At 34.8% G+C, this 22,002-nt stretch overlaps 3 protein-coding genes across 6 annotated transcripts; 2 read left to right on the forward strand and 1 right to left on the reverse strand.

The window, feature by feature from the left end:
* Window positions 1-180: 180 nt before the first annotated feature.
* On the forward strand, window positions 181-5,479 carry LOC306886011 (kelch-like protein 10). Its single transcript, XM_079442862.1, has 8 exons — window positions 181-385; window positions 466-958; window positions 1,272-1,691; window positions 2,609-2,806; window positions 2,912-3,061; window positions 3,889-4,005; window positions 4,112-4,203; window positions 4,474-5,479. The coding sequence occupies exons 1-8, from the start codon at window positions 240-242 to the stop codon at window positions 4,607-4,609; spliced, it is 1,752 nt and encodes a 583-aa protein (XP_079298988.1). The 5' UTR covers window positions 181-239; the 3' UTR covers window positions 4,610-5,479.
* Window positions 5,480-6,126: 647 nt separating this feature from the next.
* Window positions 6,127-11,729, reverse strand: LOC306886076 (beta-soluble NSF attachment protein-like). The gene is made up of 11 exons (XM_079442946.1): window positions 11,502-11,729; window positions 11,119-11,198; window positions 10,730-10,846; window positions 9,777-9,823; window positions 9,549-9,626; window positions 9,393-9,448; window positions 9,187-9,271; window positions 8,402-8,506; window positions 8,088-8,156; window positions 7,886-7,936; window positions 6,127-7,265 (listed from the first exon to the last, which is right to left on the reverse strand). Exons 1-11 carry the CDS (start codon window positions 11,597-11,599, stop codon window positions 7,164-7,166), a joined length of 888 nt encoding a protein of 295 aa, XP_079299072.1. The 5' UTR covers window positions 11,600-11,729; the 3' UTR covers window positions 6,127-7,163.
* A 464-nt stretch (window positions 11,730-12,193) lies between these two features.
* Window positions 12,194-21,917, forward strand: LOC306886161 (DNA helicase MCM8-like). Of its 4 annotated transcripts, none has more exons than XM_079443068.1 (19): window positions 12,194-12,244; window positions 12,821-13,025; window positions 13,518-13,595; window positions 13,680-13,762; window positions 13,851-14,000; window positions 14,112-14,215; window positions 14,565-14,763; window positions 15,015-15,100; window positions 15,625-15,773; window positions 16,400-16,598; window positions 16,679-16,709; window positions 17,243-17,383; window positions 17,491-17,632; window positions 17,698-17,893; window positions 18,278-18,497; window positions 20,052-20,261; window positions 20,697-20,773; window positions 21,097-21,286; window positions 21,372-21,917. In XM_079443068.1, exons 3-19 carry the CDS (start codon window positions 13,556-13,558, stop codon window positions 21,462-21,464), a joined length of 2,310 nt encoding a protein of 769 aa, XP_079299194.1. In that variant the 5' UTR covers window positions 12,194-12,244; window positions 12,821-13,025; window positions 13,518-13,555; the 3' UTR covers window positions 21,465-21,917. The 4 variants fall into 4 exon arrangements, with proteins under 4 accessions (XP_079299194.1, XP_079299192.1, XP_079299195.1 ...); XM_079443066.1 differs by having other exon boundaries at window positions 12,199-12,244; window positions 12,776-13,005; XM_079443069.1 differs by having other exon boundaries at window positions 12,206-12,244; window positions 12,776-13,025.
* Window positions 21,918-22,002: the final 85 nt, after the last annotated feature.

Consider the following 22,002-nt stretch of genomic DNA (forward strand, 5'->3'; position numbering starts at 1 on the left):
GATACAGTTTTTTAACGTTTACTTTTAAAGTAACTTTTTGTTAAAAGCTATGAGGATTTGAAAAAATCTAATCCAGATTCGAAATTCTAATTTAGAATGTTGAGCAACAAGTTCTCAACTATGATGTCACAAAGATTCTTCAATTCTCATCAGCACTGGCTCTCCACAGAGTTCACTGAACATCAGATTACTTCAGTCAAAGTTTGATCAGTTTGAGCTGTGATTTTGATCTAGAGGACATGCAGCACAAAATAAGTGACACAGCTTTTAACGTGTTTGATGAAGTGCGTTTACAGGGCGAACACACTGACGTCATCATCAAGGTTCAGGACACACATTTTAAAGTGCACAAGATCATTCTTTGTGGCTGCAGCCCTTATTTTAGGTGAGGACAGACACTTCACAATGCTTTAAATATAAGTATAATTTTCAGAAAAGTGTTTCATCTTTAAATTTGCTCCACAGGACGCTTTTCTCCACCCAATGGACCAACATGGAGGAACAATCCTACGATATTCCAGGAATGTCCTCAGACACCATGTCTCTTATAATTCAATACGCATACGCAAGACCAGTCCTCATTACTGAAGAGAACGTGCCAGAGCTCTTAGCAGCTGCTGATCAGTTTTTAATCTCAGATCTATTAGATGCCTGCTGCCGGTTTCTGGAGGCAAACTTATGCCCAGAGAACTGCATTGGCACCTGCATGTTAACAGCGTGTTTCCCCTCCTGCTCAATGCTCCATCATAAAGCAAGGCTTTACGTCCTGCAACACTTTGAGGAGGTGCTGCGAGTATCTGAGGAGTTCCTGGAACTCCCGCTGGGACATATAGAGCAGATGATTGCTCAGGATGAGCTGAACGTCAAACAGGAGGAGATGGTTTTTGAGGCCATCGTTCGCTGGATTGGTCATGCACCTGAAAACAGGAGAAAACACATTGCTGTGCTTCTTTCAAAGGCAAGACAGAGATACATATTCATCATGTTAATCATAATTTTCTCTTTCTCCACCATTTTCCTTTTTGCCTATCAAATAATAAACAATACACTTTATAATAATAATTTGCATATCGAAATACAGTATAACACGTGGCTGAGATATACAACAAATAGGAAAAGAAAAAATGGTATGAAATCATCATTAAAATGTTGCTAGACCTTGTGCATTATGCTTTACTGCTTTTTAAACCAAGACTCCAAGACCAAAGCCCATTTTATGTTTATGCATATAGGCCACATTTGGTTTCAACTCTTCATTCACTTTGCTCCAGGTTCGAATGGGGTTGATGTCACCAGACTACTTCATGACCGACGTCAGAAACAATGCATTGGTGTTGGAGAGCGAAGCATGTTCGGACATTGTCATCAATGCAATGAAGGTCATTTTTGACCTCCACATGGAGGAACCCGCCAGCTCAGAGCTCGTAAATCAACTGACACGTCCACGTTTGCCCTATGAGATCCTATTGGCCATCGGAGGATGGAGCATAAGCAATCCCACCAATGAGATCGAGGCATATGATGCAAGGGCGGACTGCTGGGTCAACGTGACTCAAGAAGATGAGCTTCCCAGAGCCTATCATGGCTCAGTGGTCCTGGATGGGTACGTCTACTGCCTTGGCGGCTTTGACAGCGAGAATTATTTCAGCAGCGTGAGGAAATTCAATCCCATCACTCAAACTTGGCAAGAGGTGAGTGTTGTTTCTCATCCGAGTATCAGTTAGTTTAATTTTATTATTGACAATTATTGTGACTATGGATGGTGTATGTGCTTGGGCTGAATGGTGTTGGGAATAAAGTGCTATTATACTTGGGCGGTGTTTTAAAATCTAGTAAGTCGCCTACCTAGACATCATATCTGGGCATTATGGGTGCATTTGAACACCAAAAAAGTTGTTTAGGTTAGCAGCACACTAGGATTTGAAGAACAGCCAAAAATGAATGTGATGGTACCATGGTATCAGATGGTAATGCTATAGTACTTTGATAGACTTTCTACTTGGTTAACATATTTATATGGTATTCAATTGGTAATGTAAGGGACTTTAATGATGTCTGACAAAGTATGGCAATACCATGGTACATAAAAAAAAAAAAAAAAAAAAAAAAAATGACATACATTTTTAAAAAATAATAAAAATCTTGGTATATTACCACAATATAATGTCCAAAAAATACTTTTTTGTGTGTTCAAACAACTATTGTAACTTAATTTAGTTGATTTCAGCTAGTTGCCAAGGCATGATTTATCATTTTAATTTACTTAATGTACTAAAAAAAATAATAAAAAAATAATGAAATGATTTAAAACTGTACACAAAAGGACAAAAACACAACAAAATTATTTAAAATGAAAATGGAACATAAAAACAGTTTCAATCATAATAATAATTCATAAAAACTGTAAGTGTCTTAATACTAAAATAACTGATTTGGAGTAAAGACATGGCTTTTTAAATAACAGTGCTATCAAAACATGAGCTGTGTTTCAAAATCTGGTGAGCTACCTAACTATAGTATTGCCCAATAATGCTGTTTAGGTAACATCCTTTGTTTTGATCACAGTCATGATATGTATAGGAAAAATTTCCAAATCTGTGGATAACAGGTGGCTCCCATGTATGAACGGCGATGTTATGTTAGCGTTGCTGTCCTGGACGGTCTCATTTATGCCATTGGAGGTTTTAATGGATACAGACGGCTAAAAACAGCAGAACGCTACGATACAAACACCAACCAGTGGACAATGATGGCACCCATGAATGAACGGAGGAGTGATGCAAACGCCACCTCACTGCAGGGCAAGGTAAGCACATCATGACTCTCCACACTCTACTGTTGAGAATAAGTATTGTAGAAAACATGTCAGGCACTGTCAGTGTGTCATACTGTATTTGTGTGTGTTTGTCAGGTTTATATCTGTGGTGGTTTTACTGGGGTGGAGTGTCTCTTCTCAGCTGAGAGCTTTAACCCTGAAACGAACCAGTGGAGCCTCATCGCTCCCATGAGAAGCCGCCGCAGTGGAGTCGGTGTGATCACTTATGGAAATCTAGTTTATGCTGTGAGTACCACTGTTATTTTTCTATCAATGGATATACTATTATCATTTTTAAAATTTGTTTTTAAAATTAGAATTGTTTTATATTTTGTCTCATTTGAATTTTAGTTAACTTTGTAGTTTTTTTGCATCATTTTTTATTAGTTTTATTTTTAAATATGTCTACAAAGTTTATTATATACTGTATCATATATATTAAGTTTTAGTTTATTTAGTTTTAGCTACTTTAGTACTTCAACATAAATTAAATGAAAATGTTGCCTTGGCAGTTAGCTGAAATAAAAGTTTATTTTTTATTTAATGTGTATTTTGTTTCAAGCATTGTCTTTTTTTTGTTTAGTTTAGTTTATAATAACCCTGGCGAGTATTATAAACATGTGCAGAAATTAACATTAAATTCATGTTTAATCTATTTCAAGGAATGAAAATGTTTTATTTATGGTATTAGTTTTGGTTTTAATTGTTTGAGTTTAATTCAGTTTTGTTTTGTTAGTTTATAATAACCCTGCGGAGTATTATCCACACATAAAAACATGGTGTTTGAAGGTAGCAGCTTAAACTAAATGAAAATGTTGCTTTTAAAAGTTCTAATGTATTTCAGTTAATTTGATTTGAAGTAATGCAACTGTTTTTTTTATAATAGCACTATAATAGTTATAATAGCACACAAGTATTATACACCGGTACAGAACTATGAAAATACAAAATATGGTTTAAATATATGTTTAAATGTCTCACAATATTGACTTTTCAAACATGGATACTCAAAAATGTATGTATGGGTGCGAAGCATTTTATATTAACAGATAAATGCACATTTACAATTCAAGGTCGGTGGTTTTGATGGTGCCGCTCGTTTGCGAAGTGCCGAGGCCTACAACCCTCTTAATGACACCTGGCATGATGTACGGTCTATGATAAACCCACGCAGCAACTTCGGCATTGAGGTGAGACAAAGACATCTAATGTGAATTCTGCTGGAATTGCTGTTTTTGAAGCTCCTCATCGGTACTGTCCATGATACATACAGTTATTTAATTGGCTAAACTGCAGGTGGTGGACGATCAGCTGGTTGTTGTCGGGGGGTTTAATGGTGCCGGCACCTGCTGGGATGTGGAGAGTTATGACCGGATGACGAATGATTGGTAACATGCACAAACACTCACTGATCATTTCACACTGCATGATTTTATGCCTACAAGTTAATAATGACCTAATTGTGCAAAAAAAAGAACAATATTTTTTTTTTATTTACCAAACGGTGAGTTTTGATGGTTTTTGAATGCCCATACTTCATAATGTGATGTATTTTTGAGACAAATGAGATGTTATGTCAGAAAAAAATGGACAGGAGTTGATTTTATCTGTGTAAAAAAAGGGTCTTTACGCAACTTTATCTACCTTTTTCTGCAAAGGGATGAAGTCTGCAGCATGAGCATTTCCCGAAGTGCTGTGAACTGCTGTGTGATATCTGGGTTACCTGATGTCACACAGTACGTGGTGGATCGAGACTCTTTAGAGACATCAGAAGACGAGTCTGACGGTGACTGATCGACCTTCAGTGGATATCTGACATTTGAACGAGAATCCACACTGAAACTTCCCGAAGAAACATCACTGCAGAAGTGACATGCAATATGATACGAGTAAATGCAGTTAAAAAACAAAAAAACAAAACGTGTTGGACTATGCACTTTAAACTTAAGGACTAGTTTCTTCATTGGAACAGATTTGGAGAAATGTAGCATTACATCAGTGTCTCAGCAATGGATGCTCTGCAGTGAATGGGTGCCGTCAGAATGAGAGTCCAAACAGCTGATAAAAACACCACAATAATCCACACCACTCCAGTCCATCAGTGAATGTCTTGTGTGTTTGTATAAATCAGAAATAAATCCATCATTAAGGATTCTGGCCTAAATGTTGATTTCATAATCCATAATAACGCTTCCTCTGACGGCACCCATTCACTGCAAAGGATCCATTGGTGAGCAAGTGATGGAATGCTACATTTTATTGTTTAAATGAAGAGACATTTTGGATGGCCTGAGGGTGAATACATATGCATACGATTTTCTTTTACACAGGGATGCTGTGGTTTAGTGGTTAAAGATCAGAGTTGATCTTCAAAACCAGCAAGGGGTATTTAAAAAAATGTATTTGCAAGAAGTGAAAGTACAAAAATGCAACAACAAATGTCTTGTTTACAAAGTAAACGGTTCTTTCTAAAAACTTTCTCTTAAAGGTTTCTTTAATAGGATTGTAAGTTGAGTGACTAGTTTTAATTTGATCTTATTTTAAGCATATGAATGTGAAAGCCTGTTTCCACCACAGAATAAATACATGACTTTTTTTGTGAGATTTGAACTTGTAATTACAAGAAAAATGTCAGAATTGTGAAATAAAAAAATTGCAATTTTTAATTGACTTATTTTTATTCATCCTATGTTTATAAACAGGCTTCCACGGGAGTTCTTTCATTGCTTCTGACTGAATATGTTATTAGGTGGAAAATATGTGCTGACATTAAAGTATCTCTATATAATTTATTTAACAAAAGTATGGTTCTGAATATCTGTAATAAATGTGAATTTTGGGTCTGACAGTTCTCTTGCACATTATCTTGTGTAAATATATTTTGCAGCTTCATTCTTGACTTCTGATAATGTCTTAAAAAGGGCTCATTTCATTAAGTGATCTATAAAATACTGCAGAAATTGTTATGCATGACATTTCTCCACTCTTCACTACAATATAGATTTACTTTACCCCCTTACATTTACATTTATGCATTTAGCAGACGCTTTTATCCAAAGCGACTTACATTGCATTCAAGTTACAGTTTTTACATTTGATCAGCTCTTGCTTTCCCTGGGAATCGAACCCATGATCTTGGCGTTGCTAGCGCCATGCTCTACTATTTGAGCTACAGGAAAGAAGCATTACAGCATTTGAAATCAAATACACCTGTCAGAGAAAAATAACATTATTTTAGAGCAGATCTTTGCTGTTTTAACTGATATAAGTTCACAGTTTCATCTAAAATATGACACTGATACCAAACACTTCAGACATGGGTGATCATTTATTCATTTTTCTTTGAATAATTAGGTAAAACATTTAATAAAATCAATATCAATAGGACTTGCCATCTATCATACATTTTTTATTCCCTGTCAGTCATACAACATATTAGATGGTTTAATATATAAGATTCAATTAACATAATTTAATTACTGACACAAAGTGTAAAGCTCTTTATTCTCCACTAAAGTATTGACAACAGTGTGAAGAACTTCAAAAAAACAAGTATAAAGCACTTAAACTAAAATTATAATTCATAAGATCTGAATGCCCAAAACAACAAATGCCCTGTATCCATGTGAAACCACAACAGATTAAACATAAAATTACAACTAATACCAGAATAAATCAAAACTTACATATTCAACAACCTGATCTGCATTAGAAAACCAAAGCTGTCTGTAATATCACACTGTGAAAAATCACTTGAGCTGAGCACTTCACCACCATCAGCGAGCAAGAGACGCTATTGATTATGAAACATGTGCAACGCTTAGTTCAACCACTAAAGCAAATACTCCGACACAACTGACACTGCCATATCGACAAAGACGACGTGAGGAGGCATTTTAAAGGCCAATGGCACGAAAATGCAAAAGGCGATGTGTTTTCAATCCAAACAGACAGCAGAAATAAAGTGCACTCCCAAAAACTTGATATTCTACAGCACATAAACACACTTTAAACATTTATCATGCATGACAATGCCAGTGACAACACTGAGGTGAACATTAGAAAGAGAACAGCTCTATGGGGTCTCGCATGCCACACGCACAAGTACAAACAACGGTGTACGGGAAAGATTTCGTCATGGTGAAGTAAAGGGATAGAGAAATGCCTTTATCCATATTAATATTCTGTATACTTCTCAAATGCAATGCAAGTTGCATTTGAACTTTCCAAGAAACGGCTTACATTTGAGCTAGTATCACTACAGAAATGTTCAACCAGATTGTCACACACATACGATACGGTAAGAAATTAAACTAGACATGATGCCACGGTATTTTTCTGGGACACATCACTTGAGGTCCCCGCTATCACCCTGGATGGTCTTCTTGATACGCAGCAACATGGTGGTCTGCCATTGGTCGAGACGGGAGATCGAATCAAACTCCTTCACCTGGAGAATTAAACAAGATTTAGAGATGCAACGTCAAAATAGTCAAATATGTGAGCTGCATTTGATGTGTTTTTAACGTCTTGAGTTACTATAATTAGTCCAAAAAACATTTTGGTTACTTGAAAAAAAACAAAAACAACAATTGAATGAAATGAAACTAATTTTATGTTTTATGCTCATTTTAATTTAGTTCAACTTGTACTAAAATAACTCAAACTAAAATAAAATAAAATGAATTTAAAAAATAGACTTTTAAAACAAAAAAATGACAAAAGCACAAACAAAATTATAAAAACTTAAAAATTGCAATAAGAGAAAATATAAATATTTATACAAATGATTAATAAGAAAGACAGTTTCGGTATATAAAAAGTATTTTCAGCCCAATTAAAACTATTATGCAAGACAAACTAATTAGTAAACACAACAGCAACAATGTAAAAGGTAAGACACTAATATTGTACAAATAACACCAAAATTTATTAACGAGTTAGAAATCATTTTTTGGACTTTTGATTGAAAACCTCACAGTTTCTGAGATATAATATGTGACAACTAGCCCCGGTCGATTCCCGCACGATCATCCAAAGCACTGTTCATTTGAAACGTATTAAACTTACGGCTTCAGTGAACGCCTCGCTGTTCTGCTCCTCGTGAGCCTCCAATAGCTTCTGTACGGAGAAAAACAAAACTATCAATGCAAAATATGACAACCACAGTACTACACTTAGTATGTACTGCTCAATTTAGTATGCATACTGACTGACCGCCTTATACTGTTTATATTTACTAATGCTAATCAAATTCAACAAATGCACTTACTTTCAACAGCTTGCATTCTCTTGAATCAGAGAATGCTGGAAACATCCCTTCATACTTTTCAATGGCAAGCTGAAAGAAAACAAGCAGAACATTCACATGAGATGAGCTGTTACTGAACTCATCGTGTCTGTCTGGGAGCAGCACATTTCTACAATGGAATTGGTAACTGAATATTTGCTGCATTAATGCCACTAGGTGTCAGTGCAAGACAAGACAAACTGCGATATCATCCAGCTCAAAACACTCCTTTAGGGACATTATTAAGAGGGATTGTTACTGTAAGTGACTAAACATTTGACTTGAAAACGACTGACCTTTGCGTTTAATTCATCCACTATGAAGTGGCAGAGAGCTGCTTTCCAGAAGTACTCTTTAGCGTTGTATTTCAGCAGAGGGTTGTCCATCGTGCTGCTTGCAACCTGAATGTGAAGAGACCTTTAACGTTAATTCCCTCTGTGTTCATTTACAGAGAGGAGAAGATATGATTCGATATGATTTGCTTTTGGTTAATAAGCCACTTCCATTACCTGTCGCTGGTCAGCAGACATTTGACTTCTCGTTCTCGCTCTCATTTCCCCCACAAGCTATATTAACTCACTTACTCAATAACACATGCAACCACTAATCTATGCTGTAAACTCTTTTAGAACCTTTCAAATCCATTATTAAAAAGGAAGGTAAATTTTTTGCTATAATTATACAGTAAAAAAAATTGTAAAATTACATTAATGCATTTTTGTTCCTACTCAATATAGTATTGTAATGTTAGATGCATTATTTATTTAATTACATTTTTATTTTACAGGGTTATTATAGTAACCAAAAGCATTTTTTTTTTTGGTAAATTGAAATAAAATGTAACACATTTTTTTTATTTCAACTAACTGCCAAACTCTTGTTTAACTTGATGTACTAAAATAACTACATTTAAAACTGTTTTAAAGTTTAACAGAAATTCAAATGAAAAGTCATTCAAATTATTAATGAAGAATATAATAGTATGTCAAAAATACTAAAATAGCACTGTTTAATATACAAATTATTTATTTTCACATTTTTAATCAAAATAAATAAGAAGGTTTGAGTGTGTCCCACTAACCTGCTCATAGATCTCGATGGCTTTGGGATACAGCTCGAGCTGAGCGCTGTACGAGCCCACCTTCAGCAGACACTTATTAGCAGAGCTTAACGAGAACACATAAAGCAATACAAATGAGCATCTACAACCCACAATAAAAGGAAACGGAAGATTATAAATATTGAATGGCATTCTGATTTACACAGACATAAAATGAAAATACAAACCTGTTTGACTCTTCGCCTTTGTAATAGTCCGCGGCCTGCTCGTAATGGGCGATGGCCTAAAACAACATCACCGCCCAGTTACAATGACATCCAATAGCACTTTTGGAAAATGACACATACAATGGCATCTAATAGATGTTTAAAGGCAAACGGCACCTTTTCAATATCCACTAGCTCAGATTCATAGATCTCCGCAATAGTCATGTGATGCTTTGCAGCGATCGTGAACCTTCCCTGTCAATCACACACACAAATGAGAGATTAAATGTAATGTAACGTTTACATATTTAATAAACAGGCACATTTAGGTTAACAAAATATACACATTAATTTTATGCATCATTATGTACATTTATATATGAAAGCAAAATCCTAGCATCTTACCATGTCTGTATAAATATCGATGGCTGCGTTTAAACAGTTGATAGCCTCTGTGTGATTCATTTAAACAGAAGGAAACAAAATATCAGCAATAAGTCAAACATAATGCTTACAACAGCTCATCAGGAGGTCAGCTTTACCCATAACCTCCTCATTCAATCAATTATTATATCAAGCAACAGAACTTTATCCAAGGAATTCACATTCTGGTGTCAATGTAGTACATATTTAGTTTATTGAACACTGTCAGAAATAAAGGTACAAAAGCTGTCACTGCGGCGGTACCTTTTCAAAAGGTACATGTTTGTACCTAAAGGGTCCATGTTGGTACCTTAACGGTACATATTTGAACCTAATAGGTACAAAAGTGACATCTTTTGTACCTTTATTTCTGAGAGTGAAATCAGTGTTATTTTTGTATCATTGTGGTAATTTATGTATGCACATATTATCACGATGATACTACAAACACAAGTTCTCTTTACTTTTAGTTAGAAGTTTTATTGTCATTTATAGTCATTTTATTTGTGTTTTTTAATCTATAAAGAACAGATTACTTCAAATCTCATCTAAATCTGTCTATATAGTAATTATTAATTTGTACTTCAGTTAGTTATTTTAGTACTTCAACACTGTAAAAATACAAAATAAAACTTTTTGAAGCTATAAATAAAGCGAAGGTTATTGGAGAATAACTACTTTTTCAGTTTTTCTGCTTTATGTTTAACATGTTTCATGTTTTCCTTGCTGTTTTGTAATTGTTTGTGATATTTACAAGCAAAAAAAAGAAAGAAAAAAGGTTTTTTCATTGCTTTTAACATTTATTTTATTTCAAGGAAAAACATTTTTTTAATGTAGTTTTTTATATATATATATATAGTTATATAACCCTGATTAAAACACAAAAAGCTATCACTTTTTTTTCTCTTTTGCAGTGATTAAAGCAACTCTCTCACCTTGAGGATCTGCCTTCTTATAAGCATTTCCAGCATCAACGAAGCTGGTGGCCGAGTCCAGTTTGTTCTGCATCTGCATGTGAAGTCTTGCAGCTTGGCAGAAAGCACTGCCTGCAGCTACAGCAACAAAACACATCAGTCTTTAGCTCAATGACAATAATGACACAGAAGCAGGGCGAATTCTCAAAATAGATTAAATACAAATCAAAGCACAATGATGACAGTAAAAGTGTAATGCAGTTCAAATGAGTTTTGAGCACAAAGATGGCCAGTGGCACTTTGATCTTTTGAATGATGTTTTCAACTTAATATGTGGTAATAGTACAACCGCATAACTAAATAAATGCATTAGCGTTTTACATATATACACATGAATTGATTATGCATACCACTCCAGTTTTTGGCCATCTTGAACATGTTGGCAGCTCTGGCATACATTTCACATGCATCCTCAACCTTATGATTTCCCCTGTGAAAACATTGACATTTCTGATTTAATGCAATTTCAAAATTAATATAGTGCAATAAATGCCCCTGTGCATAACATACAGAGCAGTTACTAGATTGCATTGCGCATGTCGCATCACGGAAATAGGCTATTTGACATTGGAGATACTGATTGGATTCGGGCTCTATATACTCATTTTTAAACGTTGTATGGTAAAGAATAGACAAATAATAGAGTATTTACACGATATAGACACGTGCTATTTGAAAAGACTACAGGATATTGGATGTCTTTGAATGTCAGATCGTGACCAGCATCACTCACCCGAACATCCCTCCGAGAAATGAACCCGATGATTTGACTTTTTTGTCCGCCTCTGCCATCAGCTGCATGGCTTCCTTCTCTTTCCCGGAATTATCCATGATTGAGTGTGTGGTGTTCTTCAGAGCTGCGTCTGGATCCGTGTAGGCCCGGGGTTTGTTGATATAGAGTGCTGCTTTAATGCAGAATCATGAAGGATGCTCTCCTCTTCCTCCTCCTCCCGCTGCTGTCGGGTGATGCTGATGATGCGCGTTCTTCAGGGAGAAACTGCGACACTATTTGGCTGAGAGACGTGGCCACGCCCTCTTATTATCATACACCCAGCAAGAAACCATAGACTAAAAATAAATAAATAAATAAATACGAAAATATATATAGGCTATAAATATATAATTATACATTAATATGATATTTAAATCATATAATATATATATATAAATACATTAAAAATAGTATGAAAAAATAAACAAATGGGTAAAACATGTATATTATTATTATTATCTATAGCGACGCCTACATTTGGAAAGCAATGTATTATTATAACATGAATTTACTCAAATTAAATGGCATTTAAATGTAGCTTAGTAAAGTAAGCTAAACAAACAAACAAAACAAAAAATAATAAATAAAAATCTTTACTCGATGTTTTCGGCTCTGCTCATGGACGGAAGTGGCGTCATGTTAGCGCCAAACTTGAAGCCTCGCCGGATGTCACTGACTGAGGAAGTAAACAAACGGTGGCTGTAGTAAGTACTTTTGTCAGTAATATATGTTAAAATGTCTTTCTTTAATAAAATATGTGTCAATTTCTCTCAGTTTATGTTGTTTTTTACGTGTTAATTCTTATAACGTTAATTCGTGCCCGTTGTAAAGTAAGAAACAGCAGGTAAATAGTCCAGACAGAGATATTCTGTATCTGCTTTATTATTTTGGCTCATTCTAGCACATATTTCACTGATATTTTAGTCTCTTATATAATATCACATAGTACAATATAATTCATGTTCGGTTATTATAATAAACCAGTTGTATAAACATAGCCTCTATGTGTGACGACAAGTTAGTGCTAACCAGTCTTGCTTTTCTGATTCTAATTAGACAGGTTTACCTTTTTCTAACTGCTTTTAAAAAGTTATGACAAGTTTTGAAAACAAATAAGATGAGTAACTTTTTAAGACTAATGTAAGTAGTTTCTGTAACCGGTCCCTGCTGATGAGAGAGTGTCTGTAAAGAAACAGAGGCTCTGTATTGATATCGTTGATGTTTATCTCTATCAGGACGATTGTGTTTCTGTGCCACATTGATAGCTGTGTGATCTTCAGAGGGTGAAGGATGAGCAGTCAGGGTTCTGCTCGAGGGTCATGGAGGGGTGGAAGCAACTCAGCTGGAGGAAGAGGAGGAGGGTGGAGAGGAGGAAGAGGATGGAATAATGGTCAGTACAGAGGCTGGACAGGCCGTCAATGGAGCAGAGGAGGAGGGAACTATTCCACCAACAATACACAACATGGTAACTGTCTTGTCAGTAAGGTAATGGCTTGTTTATAGGCAAAATAATAATAAATTATGTAGTTTAAATTTATGCATTTATCCAAAGCTACTAAGCAATTATTAACAAAGACAACAATATTCATAGTACACAATGCCAGGTTTTCTAGCAACCCAATTAAACACAGTATAAATATATAAATAATTTTGTATTTAAGAAATGATAATCTATTACTGATTTTCTTTTTACTATTACTTCCACAAATTAAGGCCTTAAAAGTCTTAAATCAGAGCAGAAAGTCTTAAATTCAAAAAGACATGGAATTAAATGTTGCATGCTTTGCAAAATATAAAATCTTCTTGAGTATTTATGTTTTCAAGTTCAAATATATAAACAATATCTAATCTAATAATATCTAATCTGTTTCTTAAATTTTCCTTCATAAAACTGCAGAAACCCTGTCCCACTGGATAAGCTATTATTTGATTATTTGTCGATTATTTATGTTTTACGTGTTTTTTTTTGTTGAACAGGATTTACTCCACAAGTTAGTCAAGCAACCCTTGACATCATGTGTCCATACAAAGGATGGCGACTCTATTTTTCTGAAGGTTTGATATTTTCACATTATGTTATTGACCTGTCAAATACATGTCTTAAAATATTCTTGTGATTTGTCTTTGTTCCTTTTCCAGGATTTGTTGAAAGTTCACCATATGTTGAGAAGATTAAAGTGTTTGAGCAGTACTTCACATCGCAGATTGATCTTTATGATAAGGTATCAGAATTCATAGCATGGTTTTTCCTAATTCCCTCATTTTAATTCTTCATTTAAAAACAAAATATTCTTTTTTTTCACCTCTCAGGATGAGATTGAAAGGAAAGGCAGCATTTTGGTGGACTGCAAAGACCTTCTGTCTAACAAACTGATTTCACACACTCTACCTGATCTAGCCAAAGATCTCAAAGAGATGCCTGAGAAGATACTGGACTGCTTAGGTGTCGCAATTCATCAGGTGGGTTTTGTGTTATGCATTTACATAAATGTGTGTATGTCACTGACTGCTTTTAGTATATGTCAGAATCTCTAAATATCAAGCTGAAATAATAGATTTTTTTCTCCACAGGTGCTGACTGTGGATCTGGAGAGACATGCAGCAGAACTGCAGGGACAGGAAGAGCTTCCTGCTGGTCTGCGGCCCATAATCAACATCCCTCATATCAGCGCCAGGTGAGACTGTTAACTTGCCTATATGAAAGTCAAGTCTAATTTATTTATATACGCTTTTCACAATACACATGGTTTCAAATCAACTTAACAGAAATTCATTTAGCAGATTAGATGGGTGATAATATTGTTTACATTCTGCAAAAATACAAGCAAACAAGTAGTTGAGATTTTCTGTATTGCTCTACATCAATATACTTTATGCATGCGGATAAAGTTGGATGTACTTATGTATTCAACTTTTGATAAAGAGTTGGGTGATTAATATAGTGACATTTTGTGCAAAACAAAATAAAACATCAACTCAAAAAATGTTTTCATGTAGTTTTTTGCTTTTTTTCTCTTTTTTTAGGGTTTATAACTACGAGCCACTGACTCCTTTGAAAAGTCTGAGAGCAAATTTATACGGCAAGTTTGTTGGCATCAGAGGCACCGTGGTGAGAGTGAGTAACATTAAACCGCTCTGCAGTAAGCTGGCGTTCGTCTGTAACAGCTGTGGAGACACACAGAGCATCTCGCTGCCTGATGGGAAATACACCATACCCACTAAGGTACCGCATGCTTCCAGCTTCAGACAAACATTACTTGTTTACTAAATAATGTTAGTCAAGTTTTGTGCTGTTTCACCCATATATATTAATGCAGTGGAATAAAAACTAATTTCATTAGGGCTACAGAGTAAATTACAAATAGGACACAGGATAATGCACATAAAATTAGATTTATTGCAAATAGTAAGTAGTAACTGTTACAAAGGTTTCCTGTATTAAGTGATGTTTAATATTTTTTTTTTCCCTTTCAGTGTTTACAGACTGAATGTCGTGGTCGGTCGTTCACTCCAAACAGAAGTTCACCTTTAACACTCACTGTTGACTGGCAGACAATAAAGTATGTATATATATAATTGCATGAATCAAAATTTATCTGAGCAGAACAAATTTATTTTTTCTTTTTGAGCTTTCAGTGTAAATGCTTGTAGAATATTCTCATCATCAAATATATTCAGCTATCTTTTCTTAAGCATTTATTTTAATTCATTTCTATTATTCTGGTGAGTGTTTGCCATTGATTTAGTATTATTTATATACTATTATATTATGTATTAATATTTTGGATTAGTTCTTATTAATATTTTTTACATTATTATTTTGTAATATTTCTGTAAAGAAATATTATTTATTTTAATTTATTTTTAGTAATTGTAGTACTTTAACTTAGTCATTTAATTTCAGTTAGTTGCAAATGGAACATTTCTAGTTTTTGTTTAATTTCTTATATAATGGTAACATTTAATTTTAGCTTTAATTATTTTTTTAAAGAATAAAAAATGTGAATAATAACAACCCTGGTGTGAGATGTTTTAGAGAACACCATGATCCCCTCATTGGTTTCTTGTGCTGTGCTCTTCACAGGGTTCAGGAGCTGATGTCAGGTGACCAGCGTGAGTCCGGTCGAATCCCGCGCACCATTGAATGTGAGCTCACACAGGACCTCGTGGACAGCTGTGTGCCTGGAGACATGGTCACCATCACAGGGGTCATTAAAGTGTCCAATGAAGAGGGTACGAGACATTGTCCACACTGTCAGTGCAATGATCTTTAGAAAGCTGGTAGATTCTGATAAGGTGCTTTTTTTATTAACAGTTGATTGATTCTCATTCATTTAGCTTCTCAGTAACAAGGACTTAACAGAAACAATCATATTACAGTCCGGCAAAGTTCTGCTAGTGCTATTTTTGCATCTGACCTCAATGGGCTGTACAAACAGGACCGCCTCGGGTGGCGGTCTGTCTGATTCAGTTTTTACATGAGGGTCACATTCACTGCAGAGAGGATCTTTTATGTGAGAGGTATAACAGCTCGGCGATGTTATACCTCTCACATAATATAATTAGTTAGACTGAAATTAATATACTATATACATTTATTTATTTATTGGAGTGCCTATTTACACTAAATGCAAATATCCTGCTATAGTGCAAATAGCATACAACTACTATTTACAATACTTTTGCTATTTACACTTAGTGTGCTATCTTTGATTAGACAATATTTTGTCCAACAATGATAGTTGAAGGTGAACAGACTGCTTCTTAGACTATTATTGTGTTCAGGATCAATAGATTATAACCTTATTTTATTCACGACTGCTCGTTCCTGTTTCTGATTTGATTAATTCTTTCTTCAGGAAATGGCAGAAACAAGAAGGACAAGTGTATGTTCCTCTTGTACATTCAGGCGAATTCTGTCAGCAACTCGAAGGGCCAGAAAAGCAAAGCTGCGTCTGATTCTGAGGGCCAGGGACCTTCAGTGGAGTTCTCCATCAAAGATCTCTACGCCATCCAAGAGATTCAAGCTCAAGAGGACTTATTCAAACTCATAGTGAAGTGAGTAATGTAGTGAACACAAAGCCATGACATGACATGTTACAATTGAAGAAGCTAATTCGACTTTCGTTTAATTGCAGCTCTCTTTGTCCTGCCATTTATGGCCATTTGGTAAGTGTCCAGATATTGTGTTCTTATTAGTGCTGTCAAATGATTAATCGCGATTAATCACATCCAAAATAAAAGTTTTGTTTGCATAATATATGTTTGTATACTGTGTATATTTATTATGTATATATAAATGCAAACACATGCAAGTATATATTCAAGAAAAATATGTTATGTTTATATATTTAATTTATTTATATATAATATACAAAATAAAAATATGAATATATAAATGTATAAATTTAAATATTTTCTAAATATATACTGTACGTGTGTATTTATATATACACATAATAAATATACACAGTACACATAAATATATAATGTAAACAAAAACTTTTATTTTGGATGCGATTAATCGCGATTAATCATTTGACAACACTAGTTCTTATGTAACTTGAATTTTTTCCTGTGATTTATTATTTTTTTTTTTCTTAAAGGGTTGTTTTTGAAGCTTAGATTTAATAAATGAAACGATAAACAAACAAAATATGCCTCCTTTAATTTGTCCGTGATATGTCTGTGTGATTTCTCAGCTTGTCAAAGCAGGACTGGCTCTGGCTCTGTTTGGTGGCTGTCAGAAGTATGTTGATGATAAAAATCGTATCCCAATAAGAGGAGACCCACATATTCTTATCGTTGGAGACCCTGGACTTGGTAAAAGTCAGATGTTACAGGTACATGATCTCATGAGTCCCTCTAATGCATTTATCACCCACTCAGATGATTTGAATTTTTATTCAAATGCCATATGTGTGCTGTTGTTGTTATTGTGTGTGTCCAGGCCATATGTAACGTGGCTCCAAGGGGTGTATATGTGTGTGGAAACACGACCACCACCTCAGGACTGACCGTGTCTCTCTCCCGGGACAGCGGATCGGGAGATTACGCTCTTGAGGCTGGAGCACTGGTGCTGGGAGATCAAGGTATTTAACCTACAACATCGAAATCTAAATCAATTCAGGATACAGATATTAAATATTTTCACCAGGTATCTGCTGCATTGATGAGTTTGATAAGATGGGCAGCCAGCATCAGGCTCTTCTGGAGGCCATGGAGCAGCAGAGCATCAGTCTGGCTAAAGCTGGGATTGTCTGCACACTTCCTGCTCGAACCTCCATCATCGCAGCGGCCAATCCGGTCGGAGGGCATTACAATAAAGCCAAGACCGTCTCTGAGAACCTGAAGTGAGTGTATGCCTGAGATACTACTAATGATTTTTACTACTACTAAAGACTACTAAATATAGTACTAAAGACCTTGATTATACAGTGGATTAAAGATGCAGCAATAAGCAACAAATACAGTTGTAAACCACTGTAAAGTCTGTGTAAGAGACAATAAGCCTGATATGGTAATGTTCAGTGAATTAATAATCAACACTTCTTCTGCCAAGTAACATCGTTTATAAGTATAATAATTTGTGCGTATTTAGTCTGTTTTACAACATCAAACATCAGATTGATGTGCTTAAACAAGATACTACAGGCAAAATCCTTATGTTTTTTTTTGGGCTGTTCTGCTTCCATAACATACCTTCAGTGTTAAAAGTGTTGCCTGTGTCCCTCTAGAATGGGAAGCGCGCTGCTGTCCAGGTTCGATCTGGTCTTCATCTTGTTGGACACCCCTAACGAGGACCACGACCACCTGCTGTCCGAACACGTGATGGCCATGCGTGCAGGAAAGAACGGTGCGGTCAGCAGTGCTGCGGTCACACGCTACAGCACACAGGAGTCCAGCATCTCCATTCTGGAGGTGTCCTCAGAGAAACCCCTCGCAGACACACTCAAAGTAATGCCACTTCACTGAGTTCATGATTTTATTTCTTAACCAGTTCTACTGAAAACCCTTTATCATAACACTTAACAATAAGAGCAATGAAAAAAATAGGCTTTTAAGCATAAAAATAATTTCAGTGTTCATTAAATACAATGAAAATTTCAGATAGCTCTCCGATTTAATCAAAAATACCTTAATTTGTGTTCCGAAGATGAACGAAGGTCTTATGGATTTGACATGAGGGTGAGTAATTAATGACAGAATTTTCATTTTGGGGTGAACTAACCCTTTAATGTTAATTTCTACATTTACTAAATGCATTATTACTTTACTTACCTTACTTTTAGTCATTTAGCAGACACTTTTATCCAAAGCGACTTACAAATAAGAAAAAGTAACTAAAACTAAAAGTTAACACTCTGTAAATACTCTATACACACACATTTAAAAAAATACAGAAATTAAATAAAATTGACAAATGCATACAACAACTTTTCAATAGTAAACATAAAAAGGGAAAAAAATAAATAAAAAGCGATACTTATATCCTTAAACATATATCCTTATTAAAATCAAAAGTTGCATATTTTTATTAGTTGTATTTTTATTAACTAACAACTTTGTTATAGCTGTTATTAATAAAATTAACTAACATTAGGATATTTCCAATTATCACTTTTACTATTGCTCTTACATTCTTGAATGTGTAACAACTAATCTGTTCAGCATCATTTTAGTTTATTTAATTTAATTTTATTTAGTTTATCTATTCATAAACTCATGGTAACACTTTACAATTAATTCATTTATTTTAAAATGAGTGAACTACTTTATTAATGAACAATTCTTTGATAGCATTTATTAATCTTAGTGATATTTTTTAAAATCAAAAGTTGTATGTCAACATTAGCGAATGCACTATGCATAAACAATGAATAATTATACTCGACTAAAAAATTAGCTTGTTTTCCAGCACACTCCCTCTTTGAACTGTTATACGCTGTTAAACGCTATAGAGCTGTGAGCACCAGAACGACCAGACACAGGAACAGTTTCTTCCCTCAAGCAATCCATCTCATGAACACTTGAACTCTTAACAATAAACATGAAACACACAACACTATCATACTTTTAATTTTTTATTTAACACGCATACTTATTACATTTCAAATTTGCACCTAACATACTGAATTGTCTATTTTGTATATTGTGTTTGTGCTGTTTTGCATATTGTCCATTTTGTATATTTGTACATTATTTTTTTGATTATCTGTGTCCTGTTGCTGTCATTCTGTCGCTCTGTGGAGCTACTGTCACTAAAACAAATTCCTTGTATGTGCAAACATACCTGGCAATAAAGCTGATTCTGATTAACCAACATTAGTAGTGGTTGTTTAAACAAGTATCTCTATTACTATTGCACCTGTTTGAATGTACAACAGCTACTGATCTATTAAACATCATGTGTTAATTATTGACAATTAATGCTGTGCAATATTTTATTAGCACATCTACTACTACTTGTTCATACTGTACTAATGTTGATTTCTCTGTTTTTGTCTGTAGGTGGTTGCTGGAGAGGTCTTTGACCACATCCCTCACCAGCTCCTGCGGAAGTACGTGGGTTACGCCCGGCACTACGTTCACCCCACTCTCTCTGCAGAAGCTGCGCAGGTGCTGCAGGACTTCTATCTGGAGCTGCGCAAACAGAACCAGACGGCCGACAGCACACCCATCACCACCCGCCAGCTGGAGTCCCTCATCCGACTCACAGAGGTGGAAAACACAGGAAAAAACTGAAATATTTGTACTATTTAAAATAACTTTTTCCCTTTGTAAATACATTTAAAATGATGCAATGCTGAATTTTCAGCATCATTACTCCAGTCTTCAGTCACACGATCCTTCAGAAATCATTCTAATATGCTGATTTGCTGCTCAAGAGACATTTCTGATTATTACCAATGTTGAAAATGTTTATAATATTGTGGAAACCATGAATTCAAATAGAAAAGTTATTTTAAATTGTTACAGTTTTTCACAATATTACTGTTTTTAGATCTTAATTCCAAACCGCGTTCATATTTTTGGTCAATTTTCTATAGGCGTGCACTAAAGGTCTGATAAATTACATTTTGATTTCATGGGGTCTAAATAATACATTTAGATTCTCTGAATGACAATCTCTTTTTTCTCTCTCTTTCTCTGCAGGCCAGAGCTCGTGTTGAGCTCAGAGAAAAAGCTACGCAAAGTGATGCGGAGGATGTTGTGGAGATCATGAAACACAGGTGACTCATAAACACTGCACTTTATATAGTTATATGGGTCTAAATAAATCTGCATTATTAAGTAACGATCATAACACCCCATGAAGGTCTCCATGAAAAAAAATCTATATATAATTTAACAGAAAGACTAATTTTTGCATGGTACTAATTGTGTCTTCATTGACGTCTCTGTGTTGTACATACCTGTATATCCTCAATTTAAAAAGAAAAAAAAAACATTTATATGTCAGTCTCAGATTATATTTCCTCAATAGTTTAATTGATTAAAAATGGTTCATTATTCTTTCATGCAACAAAAAGTGTTCATGTTCTTCCCCGATCAGCTTGGCCGACACTTACTCTGATGAATTTGGCCGTCTGGATTTTGACCGCTCTCAGCTGGGCTCTGGGATGAGTAACCGCTCCAAAGTCAAGAAATTTGTCACAGCGCTAAACAGACTCTCAGAACGCACAAACAAAAGCATGTTTGAGTTCCAGGAGCTACGACAGCTCGCCAAAGATCTGCAAATACAGGTGAGCATCATCTACATTACAGAGCACGCTGTCAGATGATGCATTCAGTTTTGTTTTAGTGCTCTTTCCACTTCTGCTTTCTCAGGTTGTGGATTTTGAGGGCTTCATCGGTGCACTCAATGAGCAGGGCTATCTTCTGAAGAAAGGGCACAGGACCTATCAGCTTCAAACCATATGAATCAGCCATCTCTTACGAAGTTTTATACTCTCGTGTCATTGTTGTGTTTGTTTTTTAATGCAACACATATTATATTTATAACATACAGATGCTTCAGTATTTATGTTATTAACTGTACATTGTTTTCATGTACATAAATAGACTCATAATTGTTTTAAATCGTGTTTTCCTGTATATAATATGTACAAAATCAAACAGTAACCACATTAATGAATGTTTAAGTAGTTTAGTATTTTATGATGTTAGCTGTGTCCTTTCAGCAGATTTTCCTGTTCAATATTGAACGTTTGTCTGTTTATGCTATTATCAGTAACAGTATAAGAACCTACACATGTGCAGCTGATGAAAAGCTTAAATATATAATAACATTCAAATGCATATGAATGCTGTATTCCATAAAATGTAGCAAAAAGCCATATAAATAAATTGTAAAAATCAATCAATGATACAAAAAAAATATTTAACTGAAGATATTAATTACTATTAAATATTATGACATTTTATATTGCATTTATCAGCTTATAAATTATATATGATT

This window comes from Barbus barbus, assembly GCF_936440315.1.
Source record: "Barbus barbus genome assembly, chromosome: 20".
Classification (NCBI taxonomy): domain Eukaryota; kingdom Metazoa; phylum Chordata; class Actinopteri; order Cypriniformes; family Cyprinidae; genus Barbus; species Barbus barbus.